We start from the raw sequence: 20,250 nt of genomic DNA on the forward strand, positions 1-20,250 counted from the left end.
TTAACGGCAATTTTACTGGTTAATCCAATGTGAGCAAACGTTGTTCCTGTTTATGTTATGATGTCAAAAGCAGTAAATAAACTTATGATTTCAAATGTCATGTAAATGTGGGATTATCACGTTTTCAGTTTTTCCGAATAAGCAGATTTTTGATCGATGAGCATGTTTACATGCAAGTTCTTACACAGATTATTCGTAATAAGCCAAAAACGTGTGGTCATGTAAAAATATGTTTGCATATTACCCCGATTTCGCATTGGCATGTAAATGGAATGTAAACAGGGCTGGGCGATATGACAATATACTGTATATTGTGGTGACGATATAAAGTGTCAATCGATAGAGGTTTTGCTACAGTATATCGTGTATATTGCAATATGTAAATATCCATGTTCGTATCTATCAGTGGGCAGGACTTCGTGTGAAACTGAGAGAATTGAAGAAACATGGACATATTTTTCCGGCACTGAAAATTTCAGGAAAATTCTATTATATTCATCTTGCGTACTGCCCTTCATAAGTGCTAAATATGCTTCTCATGTTCTCATGTGCATCCAGGGATGGATGAACCACTGGGCCAATTAGGCCCTTGCCCAGGGGCCTCTAAACCCAAAGGGCCCTGAGCTCTAAATCAATTATTTATTTATTTTGAGATATCTATTATAAATCCACGTAAATGTCAGCCTTATATGAAATACCATTTGTTTGGCCGAATGCATGCTGGACGACAGCAGCACGAGCACAGCGCACGACTGCGTGCTCAGGGAATGTGTGTCTCACAGGTGCAGTGCGTTTATTTGAAGGACGGCAGAGAACAGGGTCTGATTTACAAAACACTTGTAAACATAAAGATAAGGTGCAGTGTACCCTGGCTGTGAACAAAGCTGATGGTTTAAATTCAAATGAGCGACAGAATTTGTGCAAAAGTATGGAGGACTTTAAAATGTTTAAGTCCTGCATGCATTTAATGTTTAATGATAAAAGAGAATGATGAAGAGTTCACGAACAGTTATTCTGTTATTTGTCCTGAGTCTGGACTCGGGAATAAAGAATTGCTATGGATGCATCAAACACAATCTCTGATTAGCAGGGAATAAAGTGCACAGTGAGCTATGAGCCTAAATAGCACAACACATAGATCTTCAAATGATAAAATCACACTAAAGTCGAACAAAAACTATATCTGTCTCTGCTTGCAACAGGTCTATTCTTAACAGTCACATTAAGTCCTCTTTGCAACCTGAACTTCATCAGAATGTCGATTTGTGACACCAGCGCTGAAGAAGTTTGATGCAGCGCAACAAATTGTGAAACAGAACACAGATGTCTCGAGATGCATTAATAAATATTGAAGTTCTTTTTAAGTTAACAGTGTCTAAAAAAATGCAACGGTCCTGCGCAGTTTGCTGAAAAAAGTGAGTTGTGGCACAACGATCAAAGACGTCCGTCCCGTGCGTGTTTGCATAGAAAAACAATTGAAAAACAGCGCAGACGCACGGGTGAACAGCCTGTAACTCGCCCTATAGCCTACTCGAAAAACTGACCCGAACCTGGCCCAAAACCTGTAGGTTTGCCGGGTTGAAGACCTCTAAACACGTGCAGAATAACCAAATAGTGATTTTGGTATTTTAATACTGTGCACATCCCTATTAATAACGCATGATTTTGGATCATAATTAAAAAGTACAGATAATTGGCCATGTAAGACATTGATCCAAACTCTTCTTCTGTCAATTTGAAAAATCCAACAAAATCTGCCAAGTGTACTGTTGTGCATTAAGGTGAACGTAGACACGTCATGGGGGGCCTCCATGGTGTACCGGCCCATGGGCCTCTGAGTTCTTAATTTGTCCGTACACGCATCTGTGTTTCACATATCTCTGGAACACGCAAGTGCGCGAGTCCAGCAGGCTCCCCTATATTTGTGCTCAAGAGACAGAAGAGCGCAGAGCAGGATCACTCGCGTTACTCAATCTGGCTTCTCCTGATAACGCGGCGCAGACCACAAAATGTAAGTGACCCATTAAAATTATACAAACATCTCAAACGGCTAGACAGCCCGACATTCTAAGCACCACCGATGGAGAAAACAGCTACAGCACGGTATGTACCAAAATAAAGTTTTTAAACTGTGCATCACCCTTACTAAAATTCTGTTCAATGATGTTTGGTGTTAGGAGAAAAAAAGGCCATGTGTGCTTACAGATATTCATATATTCTCTATAGAAATGATTTGCTATGTGTTTTGTGCAGTGAATCATTGGTTGCTGAGAGCATGTACACTTTAAATTCAAATGACATTGATTTTAAAAGCATTTTTGTTTACTTTTGTATGATAAACAATATATTAACAGTCTTGGGTCGCCACTTGATGTCCAAAGTAAAGTTTGGGTCCTGAAGCAAAACCAGTTGAGAACCACTATACTAGGGTGCATAATGTAGAGATGAATAAGATTAAAACAAACATGTATTTGAATATACAACAAAGACATTTTAAATTTCATGAAAATTTTCCATGCATTTTATACAGAATGATGAGAATGCATGTTCTGCATTTATAAATACAAAACATGACCTGTACCACATCCATATTTAAAACACAGCCAATTCACAGTGTGAGCCATCTCAGTTATAAATTGAAAGCAAACATATCCAACTGAAATATTTTGATCTTCAGATGAGCCACTATATACAGACAGCAATCTCTTGAGTAAACTAGAACAGCAAAGTTTGACCTGACAGGAAAGCAGGCCCTGTGTGGAACCCTTTGACTTCAATCCCCAACGGGGGCTTCAAAAATTGGTGATATTTACCCTAATGTAAATAACTGAAGTATATTTTTGGAATTTCAACTTCTTGGGAACATCATCTTCTTGTAAAAAGAGCTGGATGTCTGGTAAACCCTTTTATAGAAATACATTCTAAATTACAACCCAAGAATATTCACTTGAAAAAATGCACAACATAACAGGAATGACCCTGGTATTTTTGAATCACTCTGTATATGAGAGTGCACCCTTCTGACTTCACACCCTGAGGCAAGATCAAATCCATTAAGAGCAATCAGGAAGTGTTTCCATCCTCCCATCTCTTTTCGTCTCTCTTCCTGCTCTCTTATTCATACAGGTAAGTGAAGCTACAGGCAGTGGAGAAAATGATCCTCAAATTAAACATGAAGCACAAGTAGCTGTTTGGAATGTCAGAAGTCTCTACCTAGCTCTCAATAAGCATTTTCTCAAAAGTAGACATGACAAACCTAAAAATAAGCCAGCAAAAACGCAGCACTTTGGTGCCTTAATAGGGTACGAGGCAGCTCACTTGGTTTAATAATGTAGCCCAAGTGCATCATAACTCTATCAAGGTGAAGGAACTGCTTCAAAAACACAACTGCAGAGAAAACCCTCTTTACTCACTGTTTGTTGGCGGCTGTCCTTCACGTCGTAGACATTGAGTTTGATGAGTGTTTCACTGTAGACGGGCCAATCAGGTGGGAAATTCGCCCCAGAGAAGAACAGAGAATCTCTTGTTCCCTGCAGGCAGGACAACGAAAGTGAATGTGAGAGGGCCATAAATGAACCAGCTGTCCTTAAAGTTGACCCACTTCTGGACCCCTTTTTCACTTATTCAGTAGGAATATGTTTTCAAACTAGAGTAGCTTTTCCAGTAACAAACAGTGCTAGTTTGATTACTTCTGAATTGTAATCTGGTACTAAGTACAAATTACTTGACTAAAATTGCAATCAGTAACGTAATCTCTTGGATTATATTTTTTTGGGCAATCCAATCCTATGATTTTTGGATTACCTTTGACCTAACTCTTGTTTATTTGATGTTGTACGCATTTGAGTAGGATATTCTATACCATTTTGGCATAACGTTACTGAAATGCATTTTTAAAAATGTACTTAATGTATGAAAATTGCTATGATTTTTTGTGTTTTACTTGCTATTTGTCTGTTACTGAGTAAAATAAAAAAGACCATCCCACTTTATATTAGGTGTCTTTGACTTTGTAAAAACTATGCAAGTCTTAAATTTATGTTAAAATACATAAAATACAATGTATTTATTGTGTAACCATATGTTTTTCTGCTAAATATTCACAAGATTCACATTTGCTGCTACTGAGGTTGAGGTACAAGTAGGTTTAGGATTAGGGTTAGGGGTTAGGTTAAGGGTTAGGGGTAAGATTAACAGTGTAATTACAGATGTCATTAAATGCTGGTAATTAAAATGCACTGTGAGGCTGCAGTGGGCACAGGCTCACCAAAACTGGACAGTTAAAGACTGGAAAAACATAGCCTGGTCTGATGAATCTCAATATTTGCTGAGGTACACAGATGGTAGGCCCACTGCAGCCTCAGCTTTCTGTTCTTGGCTGACAGTAGTGGAACCTGACGTGGTCTTCTGCTGTTGTAGCCCATCCGACTCAAGGTTCAACGTGTTGTGCATTCTGAGATGCTGCTCACTACAATTGTACAGAGTGGATATCTGAGTTACTGTAGCCTTTCTGTCAGCTCTAACCAGTCTGGCCATTCTCCGTTGACCTCTCTCATCAACAAGGTGTTAGGAAATAAAGCAAACTAAACTCAGAGCACCTCCTGAGATGTTCACGGGTCCCGGGTTGGCGGGTTTTAATTTTAAAACCTGATTACACAGAAATGTTTTTGCCCTGTGTCTGCTTAAAAGTGAAATTATTTTTGCAAATCCAGTGGTCAAATGCTGAGTAAGGCTGCTTAAATATAGGATAGTTTACATTTTAAAAAGACATTAAATAGCTTCACGCTTCACCCCCTTAAGTAGCTTCAATTGAGTCAGCTATGTTTTGTTAATAGCTTGTTGTAGTGAAGCTAATTACATTTTCAAAATGGTAGTTTGAATGATGAGTAACTTGTAGCTTGGCAAACTACCATTTCAAACTAGCTTCCCCAACACTGCAGGCATCCATGAAAATTCATCAAAATATACAGAAGCATGGCCACCACAGTAGATCATACAGCAGATAGTCTATTGAGATAAAACACGCTCCACATCAAAAGCTGTCTGTTTATTCTCCATGTTAGGAGGAGCTGGCTGATTTCCCCTGGCTGATCCCACATCAGGTTCTGATACTCCCTGCTTAAGTTGCTTCAGTGGATGCAACATACTTTTACTGATCTCAGCCCTGGAAACTCATAGCCATGGCCGTGTTTACACAGGGGCATTTCCGCCGCTTTGGGACGTGTCTGGAACTTGGCCCCTTGAGATAGATAGCGAGTACAGATTGCATGTAGACTCATTCACACACCTAGAAGTCCAGTATTAAGCCAGAGACTCAAACAGCTCTCTTCTTGGGTAAAAAGCAGTCAAGCTATTATTCAAGTCAGTGTTGGATCGATACAACCACAGTCTGTTTCGCTATCTGTTTATTAGCCAAGCAGACTCCATTATCTGAGCTAACAATCAGACCTCGTTTAAGTGTCTCTGGTTCCGCAAGTGAACTGAGGAAATATTTTAGGCTAAAGTAATAGTTTTCCATACAACAACAGTTCATAATGTCCAATGGCTGTCAAGCTCCAAAAAGGACACAAAATGCAACAAAAGTCCATATGACTTGTGTGCTATATTCTAGGTATAGCAATGTAGTATTACAGTGAATATTACATAACTATACAGTAGTGATCTATTTCTGTCATACTTATTTCCCTTAATTAAACTGAGCTTTTATTTTAGCTGAGCTTTATTTTGAAGTGTTTCTGTGTTGTTATGACCAAGGAGCTCTGATGTTACGACGGTAGCTTCCCACTCTGGAAAAGCCGGTCACTACGTGACTCAAAGTGATTATTAAACCACAAAAGGCTGCTATTTAATTAAATAAATATGTAGTCTGTATGTGCCTCGTGCTAAAAAGTGAATTAGCGCTATGCTCACTGTCATCTGCTGCAAACAGAGCGCACGGGTCTCATGATGGTGTTTGCCGTGTGTGAGCCAAGGAGCTCTAAAAGGTATGAGCACTTTGTGTCTTTATGTCGGCACAACACCGGCTCCACACATTCACTTTGAAGCGAGCAGCACATGCAAACTATATATTTATCTCATTAAATCGCAGCCATTGCAGTTTAATAATCTCACTAGCACATAATGTGGTTTTAATTTGAGCGCTGAATGTTTACAGTTTACGGAATGACACTTGTACGTCAGACGGTATTGGTTTTTGGTATCGGAGCATTTTTACGAGCACGAGTACAAGTACATGAGCGCAGTATCAGACCCGATTCCAATACCAGTATCGGTATCAGGACATCCCAAGAAAAAAGTAATCCAATACATTTCTCCAGAACCTTTGCTACTTTTGCAACTGAAAAATAATACAACTGAAAATGCAAACTGCGTGTGGTTCTGCGACAGTGATGTCCGATTCGCAAATTAATCTTTTGAGTTGAATCTTTTTATCAGTTTGATTCTTTTTGCATCCGTCAAACTGGTTCAAAAGCAGACTAAACAACTAATACACAGATCAACACAGGTAGATTTTTACCCATTACCCTGATTTAACATTGCATGTAAACACCTTTAAAAACACGTTAAAAACAGAGAATAGCTTGAATTTTTCAAATCTCATGTAAATGCGGTTTTCTTACTTTGTTTGACTTTTTAAATAAGCAGATTTTCTGGAAGTTATCGGAGTATTGGTGTGTATGTAAACAGGCTCAATTTGTATGTAAACCCATTTGACCTGAAATAATTACCTTAAGCCATTGACTTAACATTTAACTTCAAGCCATTTACTTAATACTTAAGTACATTTAATATCAGCTGCTTTTATACTTTTACTTAAGTATTTTTCTTGTTCGACATTTTAACTTTTACTTGAGCCAATTTCCATAAAGGTATCTTTACTTTTAAATACTGTAAGTATGACAACTGTGTCCTTTATAATAACACTAGTTATTCATTCAAGTTTTCCCCAACACATACCAGAACCATTGGTGATTTGCAAATGAACACAAATTACATTTCTGAGCTTTGACTGAGGGGAATATTATCAGTGAAAATCTGTTTCATTTTTGGTCTTTTCATCACACAAATGCTATTGTACGGCTTCAGAAAGATTGGAATATAGCACACAAGATGTATGATACTGCATTTACCGTGTTTTATTGTGTGTGTGTGTGTGTGTGTGTGTGTGTGTGTGTGTGTGTGTGTGTTTTTTTTGTGTGTGTGTGTTTTTTGGAGCTTTTTAGCTGTGGTCACTATGAACTGTTGTTGAAAAATATCCTTTTAGGGTTTCACAGAATCAATACTAGCATACAGGTTTGGAATGACACAAATTTTAATTTGACCTATTTCAATAAAGAAGGACAGCCATGCATCTGTCAAGGAGCGACTAAGAGACATCAACCAATTGTTATGTCTCTTTTTTCCTCTTAGATAGACACACGCTTCCCCATGGGAGCTTATATGGTATTTACAAGTATGCATCATTCATCAGTTAAAAAGAGGCAGATTGATTTTATAAGCTGCTTAATTAAAGGAATCAGCAGGAAATCTGGCCTAAAAGGCTTTGACACTTTGTGCTGTAGAGGACTATGGTCACTAAAAAGCCAAATGAATCTTGCCAAAGTTACAAGCTAGGCTTTAAAAACCTTTACAAGTGATACAAAACCACACTTACCTTACCTTCCATGCCTGGCAGTTCAGTTAGCTTAGAGCCAAAATAAAACAAGTGACCAGCAGATATCTAAACCCACACAATCACAAGGTCAATATCATTGGCGGGTATAAATCTGTGTAGCGATGCAGGGGAGCTCTGAACACTCTTCGGCAGTGTGGGTAATGGTCAGTCCTCAGGACTAATGGCCCCGTTTCAAAAACCAGAGTTTATTTAGTGTGTGTGTGTGCTGTATGCAGGGAGGAGGGAGTAGCTTAGACATTTCCCAAAGTGGGCAATTTGTTCCATAATGTGCTGCCATGCTGGGTAGACTCGGCCACATTTATTTTTTTATACTAACTGGACGTTTGATAAAAGAGCAATGCAAAGCGCACAGAATGAATAGCTGATAACCAAGATTTTGGCCAAAAGTCAAAGTGAGAGCACACATACACACACGCTTCACTAACTCATAACCAACAAAGGCATTTTATGGGGAGACAGGGGTGTGACGTCAAATACCACTTGCTCCCCTCCTCTTGAGCACCGATAGGCATTTTTAGAATGGGATTTTACAGCAGATTAAGAGGGCTGAATTCACCTGCCTCTTCTCCAGTGCACACACTGCTCCCTATAACCCATGACAACACATCTTCTGCAGGGATTTATTTCTATAAGTTACATGAATCACAATGACTCTTTTTACCATCTGGAACTCCTCAATTTATTCTGTCAACAACTTATATTTCTCATTTTCTAACACTTTGTAAACTCGTTTTAATTAATTACTAATTTAAACTAATGTTAGATAGATAGATAGAGAGATAGACAGACAGACAGACAGACAGACAAACAGACTGATTGTAAATGAGATAACTGGTGGAGTTCAGGGCTCCCACGGCTGCTCATGTCGCCCATGCCTAAATCCGTCACTGGATGGATGGATGGATGGATGGATGGATGGATGGATAGATAGATAGATAGATAGATAGATAGATAGACAGACAGACAGACAGACAGACAGACAGTCTGATTGTAAATGAGATGACTGGTGGAGTTCAGGGCGCCCACGGCTGCTCATGTCGCCCATGCCTAAATCCGTCACTGGATGGATGGATGGATGGACGGACGGATGGACGGACAGACAGACAGATAGATAGGCAAGAAAAAGCATGTTAACCCTTTAGAATTAACTGCATTTATGTATACATTTGTCTTAAAATCTGGTTTGATCTTTATCTAAGTTACAATAATGAACAAACACAGTCTGTTTAACTAATAACACAAATTGTTCTTGTACATATTGAATACACCATTCAAATATTCACAGTGTATGCTGGCAAAAGTATGTGATCCCCTAGGCCAATGACTACAACAAAAGCTAATGAGAGTCAGGAGCTGGCAAACCTGGCATCCAGTTAATGAAACGAGATTGGAGGTGTGGGTTAGGGCTACTTTGACTTATAAAAAGCACTCAAACATTTTGAGTTTGCTATTCACAAGAAGCATCTGCTGACGTGAATCATGCCTGAAAAAATAGATCTTAGGAGACCTATGATCAAGAATTGTTGCTTTGCAAAGCTGGAAAGAGTTACAAAGTTATCTTGAAGGGCTATCTTGGATATCTGTCCACAGTTAGACAAACTGTCTATAAATGGAGATGATTTAGTACTATAGGTACTCTCTCTAGAAGTGGCCGTCCAGCCAAGATGACTCAAAGGGCACACCGCAGAATGCTCAATGAGGTAAAAAAGAACTCTAGAGTGACAGATAAAGACTTGAAGGAATCACATCTCTGTTCATGAGTCTACTATATGGAAAACATTAAACAAGCATGGTGTCCATGGCAGGACAACACGAAGGAAGCCGCTGCTTTCCAACAAAAACATTGCTGCGCTGCCTGAAGTTTGCCAAAGACCACCTTGACACTCCACAATGCTACTGGGAAAATGTTGTGTGGACTGATGAATCTTAGGTTGAATTGTTTGGGAAAAACACGCAGCACTATGTATGGCGTAAAAAGGGCACCACATACCAACATGAAAACACTGCTTTGGGGCTACTTTGCTGCTTCAGGGCCTGGACCACTTTCCATCATCGAGGGAACAATGAATTCCCAAGTTTATGAAGATATCCTACAGGATAATGTTAGGGTGGCTGTGCGTGAGCTAAAGCTCAGTAGAAGTTGGGGGATGCAGCAGGACAATGACCCTAAACATAGAAGTAAATCCACTACAGAATGACTTAAAAAAAAAAAAAGAAAATCCACCTTTTGGAGAACAATGGACAGACAGATAGAAAGACAGACAGACAGACAGACAGACAAACAGACATACAGATAGAACGATACATAGAAAGACAGACAGACAGACAGATAGACAGACAGACAGACCGACTGACAGACGGACGGACGGACGGACGGACGGACGGACAGACAGACAGACAGACAGACAGACAGATAGACAGACAGACAGACCGACTGACAGACGGACGGACGGACGGACGGACGGACGGACAGACAGACAGACAGACAGACAGACAGACAGACAGATAGAAAGATAGATAGATAGATAGATAGATAGATAGAATGACAGACAGACAGAACGATAGATAGATAGATAGATAGATAGATAGATAGATAGATAGATAGAATGACAGACAGACAGACAGATGGACAGACCGACTGACAGACAGACAGACAGACAGGCAGGCAGACAGACAGACAGTAACCTTATAAAAGCTGTTTTATTCTACATGGAGAGGGTCCCTTCATGGGGGCTGCCATGTTAGGAACACATGACTCGCTTTCTACCTAATACAACTTGCTTAATCTCAGTAACAACCTTGTTATTGGATATGTTAACACATGGATGAAATGAATTATGACTGACTGTGAGAAGTGAATTTCTACAATGGCATCGGTAACTGAAAACTATTGCGTTTGAATGATGCTGCATCCACGCCCCTAGGTGTCAGTATAAGTCCACATTTTCAAAACACGACTGAGTGCACCTTTAACAATCTTGTGACAAGATGAATTGATTACATGACATGAATTGAGTGAACCACCAGATCAGACAGATTCATTCCTCCACTGCACTGTGTTCAATGATTAGCTGGTTCCCCGCGTGGTTAAAGCTCTAGACAGCAGAGGGGGTGGCCATCAGCATGTAACAGCACAGTCCCACAACAGACTACAGCTGCAACCGAGCAACACCACTGGGAAATATGGGCATTTGCCAGGGCAAACGGTTGCCTAACTGCCTCCAACACATTCTCATATTCACACAAGCACACACACATTTTACATGAGATTACATGTGTATTAAGTGGAGAGGCCGGGAAACAGCTGCAGTCTCATTTCAGAGTACACCACCTGTCTATATTAGACAACAAAAGTGGGCCAACTCTCTTCACAGCACGCAGCCCACACCTGCAGCTATTTTAGACAACTGCAATTCGCAGGAATCCACAGAAGACACATTCCCATGCTCAAGAAATGTGTCAGAATTACCAGGGAAATACACTTCACACTTTCTTTCATTAGAGGAACCTTGGCTGTTTTCATTAGCACTTCCAAATGTGATTTCACACGGCATTTGAGGGACACCTCTCAGTGGAATAAGCAATGCATGTAGGATTATATAGAGTTTCAATATATTTGTATGTTGTTTTGCAAATTCTATTGCAAATAGCTTCAAAGCAGGAATACTTGTTAAAATCCTCGTCCTTCATGTCACCATTTATAACTGCAACAGCTGCTGTAGGAAGCCAGATAAAATGTCAAAACATAGTTCACCCCAAATTAACTTTCTGTCATTATTTACTCACCCTTATGTTGTTCCAAACCCATACATGGATATTTTTTCAGCTGAAAACAACAGAAGACATTTTGAAGAATCTACATGCTGTTCTAGTTCATTCAATGACAGTTCATAGTGACTATGGCTATAAAGCCCCAAAGTGGACAAAAAACACCATACAAGTACCATAGAAGTAGCCCATACAGCCTGTGCACTATAGTCAAAGTCTTCTAAAGCCATTCGAAGTTCACTTTTCCACTGCAGCTTCAAAATCAAATATCATATGACTAATGTAGAACAAAAGACTGTAATATCACACAATTTATTTGGACTATTTTTATGATATTTTAATTGTGCCTTTGAGGGATTTTTTTGTATTTTTATTTATTATTTAATTTAATTTTTTATTGGTAAGTCTGACAAAATTATTTGATATATTTCTTACATGAGGTTAAGAAAATAAAATAATAATTATTATTATATTTTTATTTTATTTTTTTTTATTTATTTTTTTTGGGGAGAAACAACACAGAAAATATAATGTATAAAAATAAAGTACAATTATAATTATGATTATAAAATTGAATTACACTAGTAAGGATTCCTTAATAAAAAATAATACAATTAAAACATGATTATTCCTCAGTTTAATTCTGTAAATTTAAATAATTAAATAAATTGAGATTTACACCTACCCTACACCTCAGTCTCCAACAGCATGAGCTCAAGTCCATTGCACCTTTAGTCCACAATCTACTGTATCTTTACAAAGAGATAGAAATATACAGCATTTTCCAACATCCAATTTGCTTGATTGCTTACAAAGATTCTAAAACTATTCATTTCAGTTTAAAGACTAGATGTAAAGTATGGTGTTAGCATGTGCTGTTGTGGCAGAACTACAAACACATGGAAACAAAATATTACTGCAGTCTGGGTGAGCTTAAAAGTGGAAAGCTCTTTCCTCTGGCAAATCTAATTTGAGGGAAATAGAGTTCTCTTTGTGCACTCATGTGGGACCAAGAGTCCATGTGGAGAGAAAGAGAGAGAGAGAGAGAGAGAGAGAGAGAGAGAGAGAGAGAGAGAGAGAGAGAGAGAGAGAGAGAGAGGGGAAACAGAGGGATCAGTGTGCCAGTGGAGAGTGTGAGATATGGGCAAAGGAACGACCAGCTGTTGCTCTCAATAATGCTCTCGGGAGAATTGTCAGCGAAAACATGTCCCCATCATAATACATTTTGTGGATGTGTGTTTTAAAGAAAGAGTATGCTGTGGAAATGAGGCATTTGTGTTGTGGGGTTATATGTGGTGTACTGCTTACACAAATTGGCCTGCTACTGCTCAAAATGCAACTTTAAATTTACTTAAAAATGAGGACTACAGCAATAACATGAGAAGTGCCTCAATACAAAGTTCAAAGTTGCTCAGAGAAGTACAGGCAAGTTTCTTCAACTTCGGACACTTTTAGCACTGAGAACTTCTAAAACGTAAAGGCTCGATAAAACCTTTTTCAAATTCTCACTAATTTAATTTCTTAACTAACGAACCAAGAGAGTATGTAGATGCATCAAAGGAGATTTATGTTTTGCGAAAATTGCCACCACAGTGTTATTTCCAGCACATCTCAAATTCAGTTATCTTAAAGGTGCACTCAGTAACTTTTGTCTTTGTGTCATCTTGTACTGACACTGACACCTAGTGGCATGGATGCAGCATCATTTAAAGCGAGTAGTATTCGACTGGTCATGTGTGGACCCTCTCCATGTAGAATAAAACAGCTTTTATAAGGTTACTGATATGACTGGAGTCTTCATTATAATGTGAGTGCTCATGATTTCATACATATATTGCATGTGTTTAGGAGTTAAACTTTTTAATGAGGAAAAAAATGACTGAATGCATAGAATTCTGTGGTGGAAATGACACAAAAAATATTCATAGCTAACATTTTAAATAACCTAAATACATACAATTAAATGACATTTTAACATGTTTTTGGCCAAAGTGAAAATTCTCTCATCAATTATTCACCCTCATGCCATCACAGATGTGTATGACTTTCTTCTGCTGAAGAAACAAGCATTTTTAGAAAAAATTCTCAGCTCTGTGGGTCCATACAATGCATGTGAATGGTGATCAAAACTTTGAAAGTCTAAAAAGCGTATCAAGGCAGCATACAAGTAACCCATACAACTTCAGTGGTTTAATCCATGTCTTCAAAAGCATTATGACAGGTGTGGGTGAGAAACAGATAAATATTTACGTCCTTTTTCTACTATAAATCTCCACTTTTACTTTCACATTCTTCTTCTTTTGTTTTTTGGCGATTCACATTCTTCGTGTATATTGCCACTTACTGGGCAGGGAGGAGAATTTATAGTAAAAAAAGCACTTAAATATTGATTTGGAGATATATATTTAACCATTGGAGTTGTGTGGATTACTTTATTACAGCCTTTATGTGCTTTTTGGACCTTCAAAGTTCGGGTCACCATTCACTTGCATTGTATGGACCCACAGAGCTGAAATATTCTTCTAAAAATCTTTATTTGTGTTCTACAGAAGAAAGAAAGTCATAGACATCTGGGATGGCATGAGGGAGAGTAAATGATGAGAGAATTTTCATTTTGGGATGAAGTATCGCTTTAATGAGACCTTCATATAAGACAGAATAAATATAAACAGTGATGTGAAAAAGTATTTGCCCCCTTCCTGATTTCTTCTATTTTTGTGCATTTTTCATACTAAATTGCTAAATCTTCAAACGAGATATAACATAAAGCAAAGGCAACCTGAGTAAAAACAAAATACAGTTTTCAAATATATATATATATATTTTTTATTGAAGTAAGAAAGTTATCCAACACCTATATCACCCTTGTGAAAAACAAACTGCCACCTTAAACTTAATAGCTGGTTGTGCCACCTTTAGCTGCAACAACTGCAACCAAACGCTTCCGATAACTGGAGATCAGTCTTTCACAACGCTGTGGGGGAACTTTGGCCCACTTGCAGAACTGCTTTAGTTCAGCCACATTGGAGGTTTTTCGAGCATGAACTGCCCGTTTAAGGTCCTGCCACAGCATCTCAATTGGGTTCAAGTCAGGACTTTGACTAGGACACTCCAACACTTTAATTTCACTTCTTTTAAACCACTCAGAGGTGGACTTACTCCTATGCTTTGGATCATTGTCTTACTGCATAATCCAGTTGTGCTTGAGCTTCAGCTCACGGACTGATGACCGGCTGTTCTCCTTTAGAATTTTCTGGTAGAGCAGAATTCAAGTTTCCCTCAATTATTGCAAGTCGCCCTAAAGCAGCAAAGCATCCCCACACCATCACACTACCACCACCATGCTTGATTGTAGGTATGATGTTCTTTTTGTGGAATTCTGTGTTTGATTTACACCAGATGTAACGGGACCCCTGTCTTACAAACAGTTCCACTTTCGACTCATCAGTCCACAGAACATTCTCCCAAAATGTCATCAAGGTGTGTTTTGGCAAAATTCAGACGAGCCTTAATGTTCTTCTGGGTTAGCAGTGGTTTTCGCCTCGCCACTCTTCCATGGATGGCATTTTGGAGAGAGGCCCGCAGTTCCTTGGATGTTGTCCTTGGCTTTGTTGTGACTTCCTGGATGAATCGTCGCTGCACTCTTGGAGGAATTTTGGAAGGTCGGCCACTTCTGGGAAGGTTCACTACTTGATGCATATGGACAGATGATTTTCTTTATTTTATACTTTGCTTTTATGATTTTATGCTTGTAATCAATTATAATCCGCTATTAAGCAATATTCATATATCCATTCTTTATATAGTCATTTATCTATGCAGTCATGTCATCAATGTATGTACTTGATAATACTCAAAATGTATGCAGGGATATTAAGTATTCCTTTTCTTATTCAATGTTCAGTGACAATGTTTTGTTACTCATGATACCTTCCTAAGTGCTAGAAGTAGTTAAGGTTACGCTGTTTTAGGTCTTGAATGTCATCGAGACCCAGGCTGAATGTGTTGTTTTCTCTGTCAGAACAGAAACATTGAGATAAACCAAGCTTGCATGCAGATTTGTATTATATAGGTTTGGACAAATATCTTTTTAGCGCTTCTCTCCTTGCTCTCTGCACTGATTTAATCTCTGAGGCCTCAGTCTATCGTAATCCTTTCTTTTATTTACTTAGTTCATAAGATGAGACAACATACTATAGGCTTAGTTTAGGAGTTATATCTTTAAGACCGATTTACTAAATATTCAAAATGTAATTATTATTTTGTATTTATTCAGTGTTCATTACAGTTTATTTTATTTCATTAATTAAATTTTACCAATTTAAAATGTGTTATTCCTTCTACAGTTATTGGAGTTATTTTCCATCTGCTGGATCAGCCTGCACCACTACTGTTCCAAGTTTTCTCCATTTGGAGATATTGGCTCTCACCGTGGTTCTTTGGAGTCCCAGAGCCTTTGAAATAGCTTTGTAATCCTTTCCAGACTCATGTATTTCAATCACCTTTTTCCTAATCATTTCTGGTATTTCTTTTGACCTTGGCATAGTGTGCTACTGTGTGAGACCTTTTAGCCGATTTCATGCTGCTGAAAAAGTTCTATGTATGTGCTGATTTGATTGAACAGGGCTGGCAGTAATCAGGTCTGGGTGTGTCTAGTCCAGCTGAACCCTATTATGAATGCAGTTTCATAGATTTGGGGATTTAGTAACTAAGGGGGCAAATGCTTTTTCACACAGGCCCAGTTGGTATTGGATAACTTTTTTGCTTCAATAAATAACATTATCACTTAAAAACTGTATTTTGTGTTTACTCAGATTGCCGTTTTATGTTAGATTTTGTTTTAATTTAGTATGAGATATACACAAAAACAGAAGAAATCAGGATGGGGGCAAATACTTTTTCACAGCACTGTATATTTTTAAAATCTGTTCCTTTTTTATTAAAATTAACACATGGGACATGAAATTGTCAGAAGAAACACCCACATACAGTCTATATAAGCATTAGAGGTATACCGATATATCGGTTTTACCGATTAATCTGTGCCGATAGTTGTGCCGAAGAGTCCCAGGTGTGTTTTGGGCTTGTTTATAATGAAAAGTCCTTTGTTATGCACCAAATCTTCTTTTATTTCTGGTTATTACTGGTTATTATTACAATGAAATGACACCTTAGTTATTGGTATCGGCAAAATCCACTATCGGTCAACCTCTAATAAGCATGATGGTAAACGACTGGCTAACACTCACTTACCTAAAATTACAGTTAAATTTAATCCTTTTTGAAAATGTGAATAATTTTTTCATCTGTGCGAATAACATTTGAACATTCCTAATACTTTGACAATGCAATCTCTGATCTTAATCACTCTTGTGAAATCATGACTTAAAATGGATGGAAAACAAATATTTTGCTGAAATTAAATAATAGGTATATTGGATTACATCTTTATATTCATACAGTATATTGCCGAAGAGGTACTGAGAAGTAGGAACTGTCTGACTTAACATCACTTTTTCAGCCCCCTGCTCTGACAGTAACCGCCTACTCTCATCTACATTCAAGGAGAGACATCTCAAACAAGCCTTTAGTTTCCTCCAGGAAGCAGATTCCCATTTCCTGTAGCATTTGCATGGTAATTAGACCAGTGAGAACAGAAACAGTCACAGTATGAAATCTTACAGAATATGGCATTCTGACTCCAGTGGTTTCAACGCAAGTCACTGTTCTTACCTCCACTACCACTGTGATCCATAATGATGCCTCTAAGCAACGATGTCCTGCCTCTAAGCGTCCAACACCAGCCACATTCTCCGAGTTGAGCTTCCTGTCCCTGAACTCTGACACAAATACTTTACATACTGAGGGAGGAGAGAGACAAGTCATAACACAGAGCGGTAAAGTCAAGTAGAAAGATGAAGGTAAATCTTACAATAAACAACAACTCATCTGGCAATCTTTTATGAAGGAAGAACTGGAAAAGAGTGCAAAATGAGGAGGAAACCCTATTCAAAATATGGAAAGCGGTTTGTTGGTGTCCACAGGAAATATCTAAGATGGAAACAGGAAGACTGACAAAATTTCCTGAAAAGTCACATGGAATTCAGAATCTGGGGTTGATGCTATGAGAAGTGTCGCTTTTTTCTCATTTCAGTCAAATTTCTGTCAACAAACATTTTAATGGCGCTTTCACCCTCCCATCCAGGTTTCCTATCGCAGGAAAAGCCAGTCTGCTCTGCTGCTGTTCTTGAAGAGGAAGAAGGATTTCTCTTTCAATACTTCCCTTTCTATGTTTTTTCAGGATAACACACCCCTCGCTGGTTGATGTATGTCTCTGAGATTTTAATCAGTATGCAGATTAATAAAACCCAATCTTATCTTAACCTCATGCCACCACACTTTTGCTAATCTTAAAAGATCCATGAATATAACACCTTGTTCTTATCTTAACTTTAGACAAAAAAAGGAACAGTCTCACAATAAATGACTCTGTCCTTCAGGGCAAAACAGCACATTTATTTATGCTCCTTTACAACTCGTTTCATCAGTCGGGTCTGCAGCCACCACTGCAAACCCATTTATTTAGTGATATATATATATATATTTTATTTTTTGTTTTTTTTATTCTTTTTTTTCATTTTGCTAACCTGATGACCATTTAATTTCCATAGAAAGGCATGTGTCTGAATTGAAAATATTTTTACTGTTTGCCAAAAAATTACCATTCAGTCAGTATTTACATGTCGTTCCAAACCCTTTTAAGTGCTTTTTCACTATAAATTTTCCTCCCTGCCCAGCAGGTGGCGATATGCACGAAGAATGTGAATCGCCAAAAACAAAAGAAGAAGAGTGTGACCGTGAGAGTGGGGATTGATTGTAAAAAAATTACTTAAATATTGATCCGTTTCTCACCCACACCTACCATATTGCTTCTGAAGATATGGATTTAACCACTGGAGTCTTATGGATTACATTTACGCTGCCTTTGTGCTTTTTGGACCTTCAAAATTTCAGTACTCTTTCACTTGCATTTTATGGACCTACAGAGCTGAGATATTCCTCTAAAAATCTTCATTTGTGTTCAGCAGAAGGGATGGCATGCATGTGAGTAAATGATAAGAGAATTTTCAAATGTGTTTTTGTGTCCGTGCGCTAACTAGAGGACATCATTGGGCATTGCGCCACGTCTCATAGTTTTTTCAGCGTCTTGAGAATAAACACCATGTTTTCTAGATGCCATATTAAGAGCTTACATTTTTTAAAACACATCTCAAGACACCTGCGTTTCATTCATTGCGCTGCATCTAGCCTTTTTTGTACAAAAACATTGGGCCTAAACAGTTGGCTATGCTGTTATTTTGTTATTTTGGAACACAAAGGAGACATTTCTAAGAATCTTAATGAAGTTCTTTTCCAGACAACAATTCAATGTGTCCATGGCTGTCAGGCTCCAAAAAGTCCCTTACGAAAATCGAGAGTTCATGGCAAATTGGATGCACACTTGCCACAAATTCGCCACTGACAATTTTCACATGCAAATGAGCTTTGCGGAAAACTTGTAGCGAATTGTACATTGTTGCCAAAAGTTTGCTGGAGGTTCATCACTACCGGTGGAGAGCTGAAAACTTCTGGCAAACATCTGAGGTGAATCAAAAGCTCATTTGCATGTGAAAATAACGAGTGGCAAATTTGCGGCTAGTTTAGATTTTTTGTAACAGGGACCATAAAAGTACCATAAGTAGCCCAAAAGTAGTCCTCTAAAGCCATACAATACAGTAGCTCTGTGTGAGGAACAGAATAAAATGTCAATCGTTATTTGCTTATGTAAGTTGTTATATGCTTTATCAGTATTCTCACACCTGTGAGTCTGCTATGCCATTTAAACTATACACAATATGATCTTCAATTAGCATAAAAATCTACCACTCCGAATAATAATAATCAAGTCTGCCAATCCTAGGCTGTGCAATTGTGCCATGCTGTTTATTTCATACGATCCATTAGCATGAAAGACGAGTTGGCTCTGTAATTAGTTTACGACAATGAGATTTCACAACCTTCAAATTGATCCATTTCATGTCAATAAAGAGAAAACAAGGGTTGCTATGGGAAACCCATATGTTTTTTAAATGAGGATTATTCATCACAATAATTTCATCATTGTTTCAATTAAGGTGACAGCATTTGCATCTGCCCTCCATTCAGCACCTGTTTGCTGTCACTAGGCTTACAATTAGCTCAAAAGCATTCATTTGAACAGGAAACTGAGACAAATGAGCAAAGCTGATGAAATTTAAGTAGCTGGTTAAATCATTCACATTTGAATTTTTTGAGTTTTATCTGCTAAACTGATTAAATTTTGTCTAACAGATGTGAACATTTGAAGAAATGGCCTCTTTGAACAAAATGGCCTGTGCGGAGGGAATATATACAACTTTGCATCTGGTTAAAAGCAGTAGTAGTTATGCATCTAACTTAACTTCATTTTTTCAGTAGTGTGACAGTAGTTGTCAAAGTAGTTCAACTTTTCTAGTAATGTGATTATTAGATGATTTCACAGTTTTTTTATTACGTCACAATTTAGGGCGAGTGTCTTCCGATGTCTTCTCTTTCGTAGGAGATGTTGGAAGGTCAGATTTGTTTTTGTTGGGTGTAATCTGATTACATAATAATTAGTTATTGTAATCTATTTTTTGTACAAAAGTAGTGTAAAGCATTACATTTTAAATCCTTGTAATCATATTACCATGACTGAATTTCAACTAAATTCATTACTTTTAAGTTCATTACTTTAGCTATACAAATAT

The 20,250-nt window shown here is 38.0% G+C and overlaps 1 protein-coding gene across 1 annotated transcript in view; it reads right to left on the minus strand.

Moving 5' to 3' along the window:
- LOC127444245 (type II inositol 3,4-bisphosphate 4-phosphatase-like) overlaps positions 1-17,700 on the minus strand; it is a 184,796-nt gene extending 167,096 nt beyond the window's left edge. The window contains exons 1-2 of the mRNA XM_051703514.1: positions 17,177-17,700; positions 3,414-3,530 (exon numbers count right to left, since the gene is read on the minus strand). Coding sequence (XP_051559474.1) covers positions 3,414-3,530; positions 17,177-17,329 — 270 coding nt within the window. The 5' untranslated portion in view covers positions 17,330-17,700. The remainder of the gene's footprint in view (positions 1-3,413; positions 3,531-17,176) is intronic.
- Between the last annotated feature and the right edge of the window lie 2,550 nt (positions 17,701-20,250).

This window comes from Myxocyprinus asiaticus, chromosome 7, assembly GCF_019703515.2.
Source record: "Myxocyprinus asiaticus isolate MX2 ecotype Aquarium Trade chromosome 7, UBuf_Myxa_2, whole genome shotgun sequence".
Classification (NCBI taxonomy): domain Eukaryota; kingdom Metazoa; phylum Chordata; class Actinopteri; order Cypriniformes; family Catostomidae; genus Myxocyprinus; species Myxocyprinus asiaticus.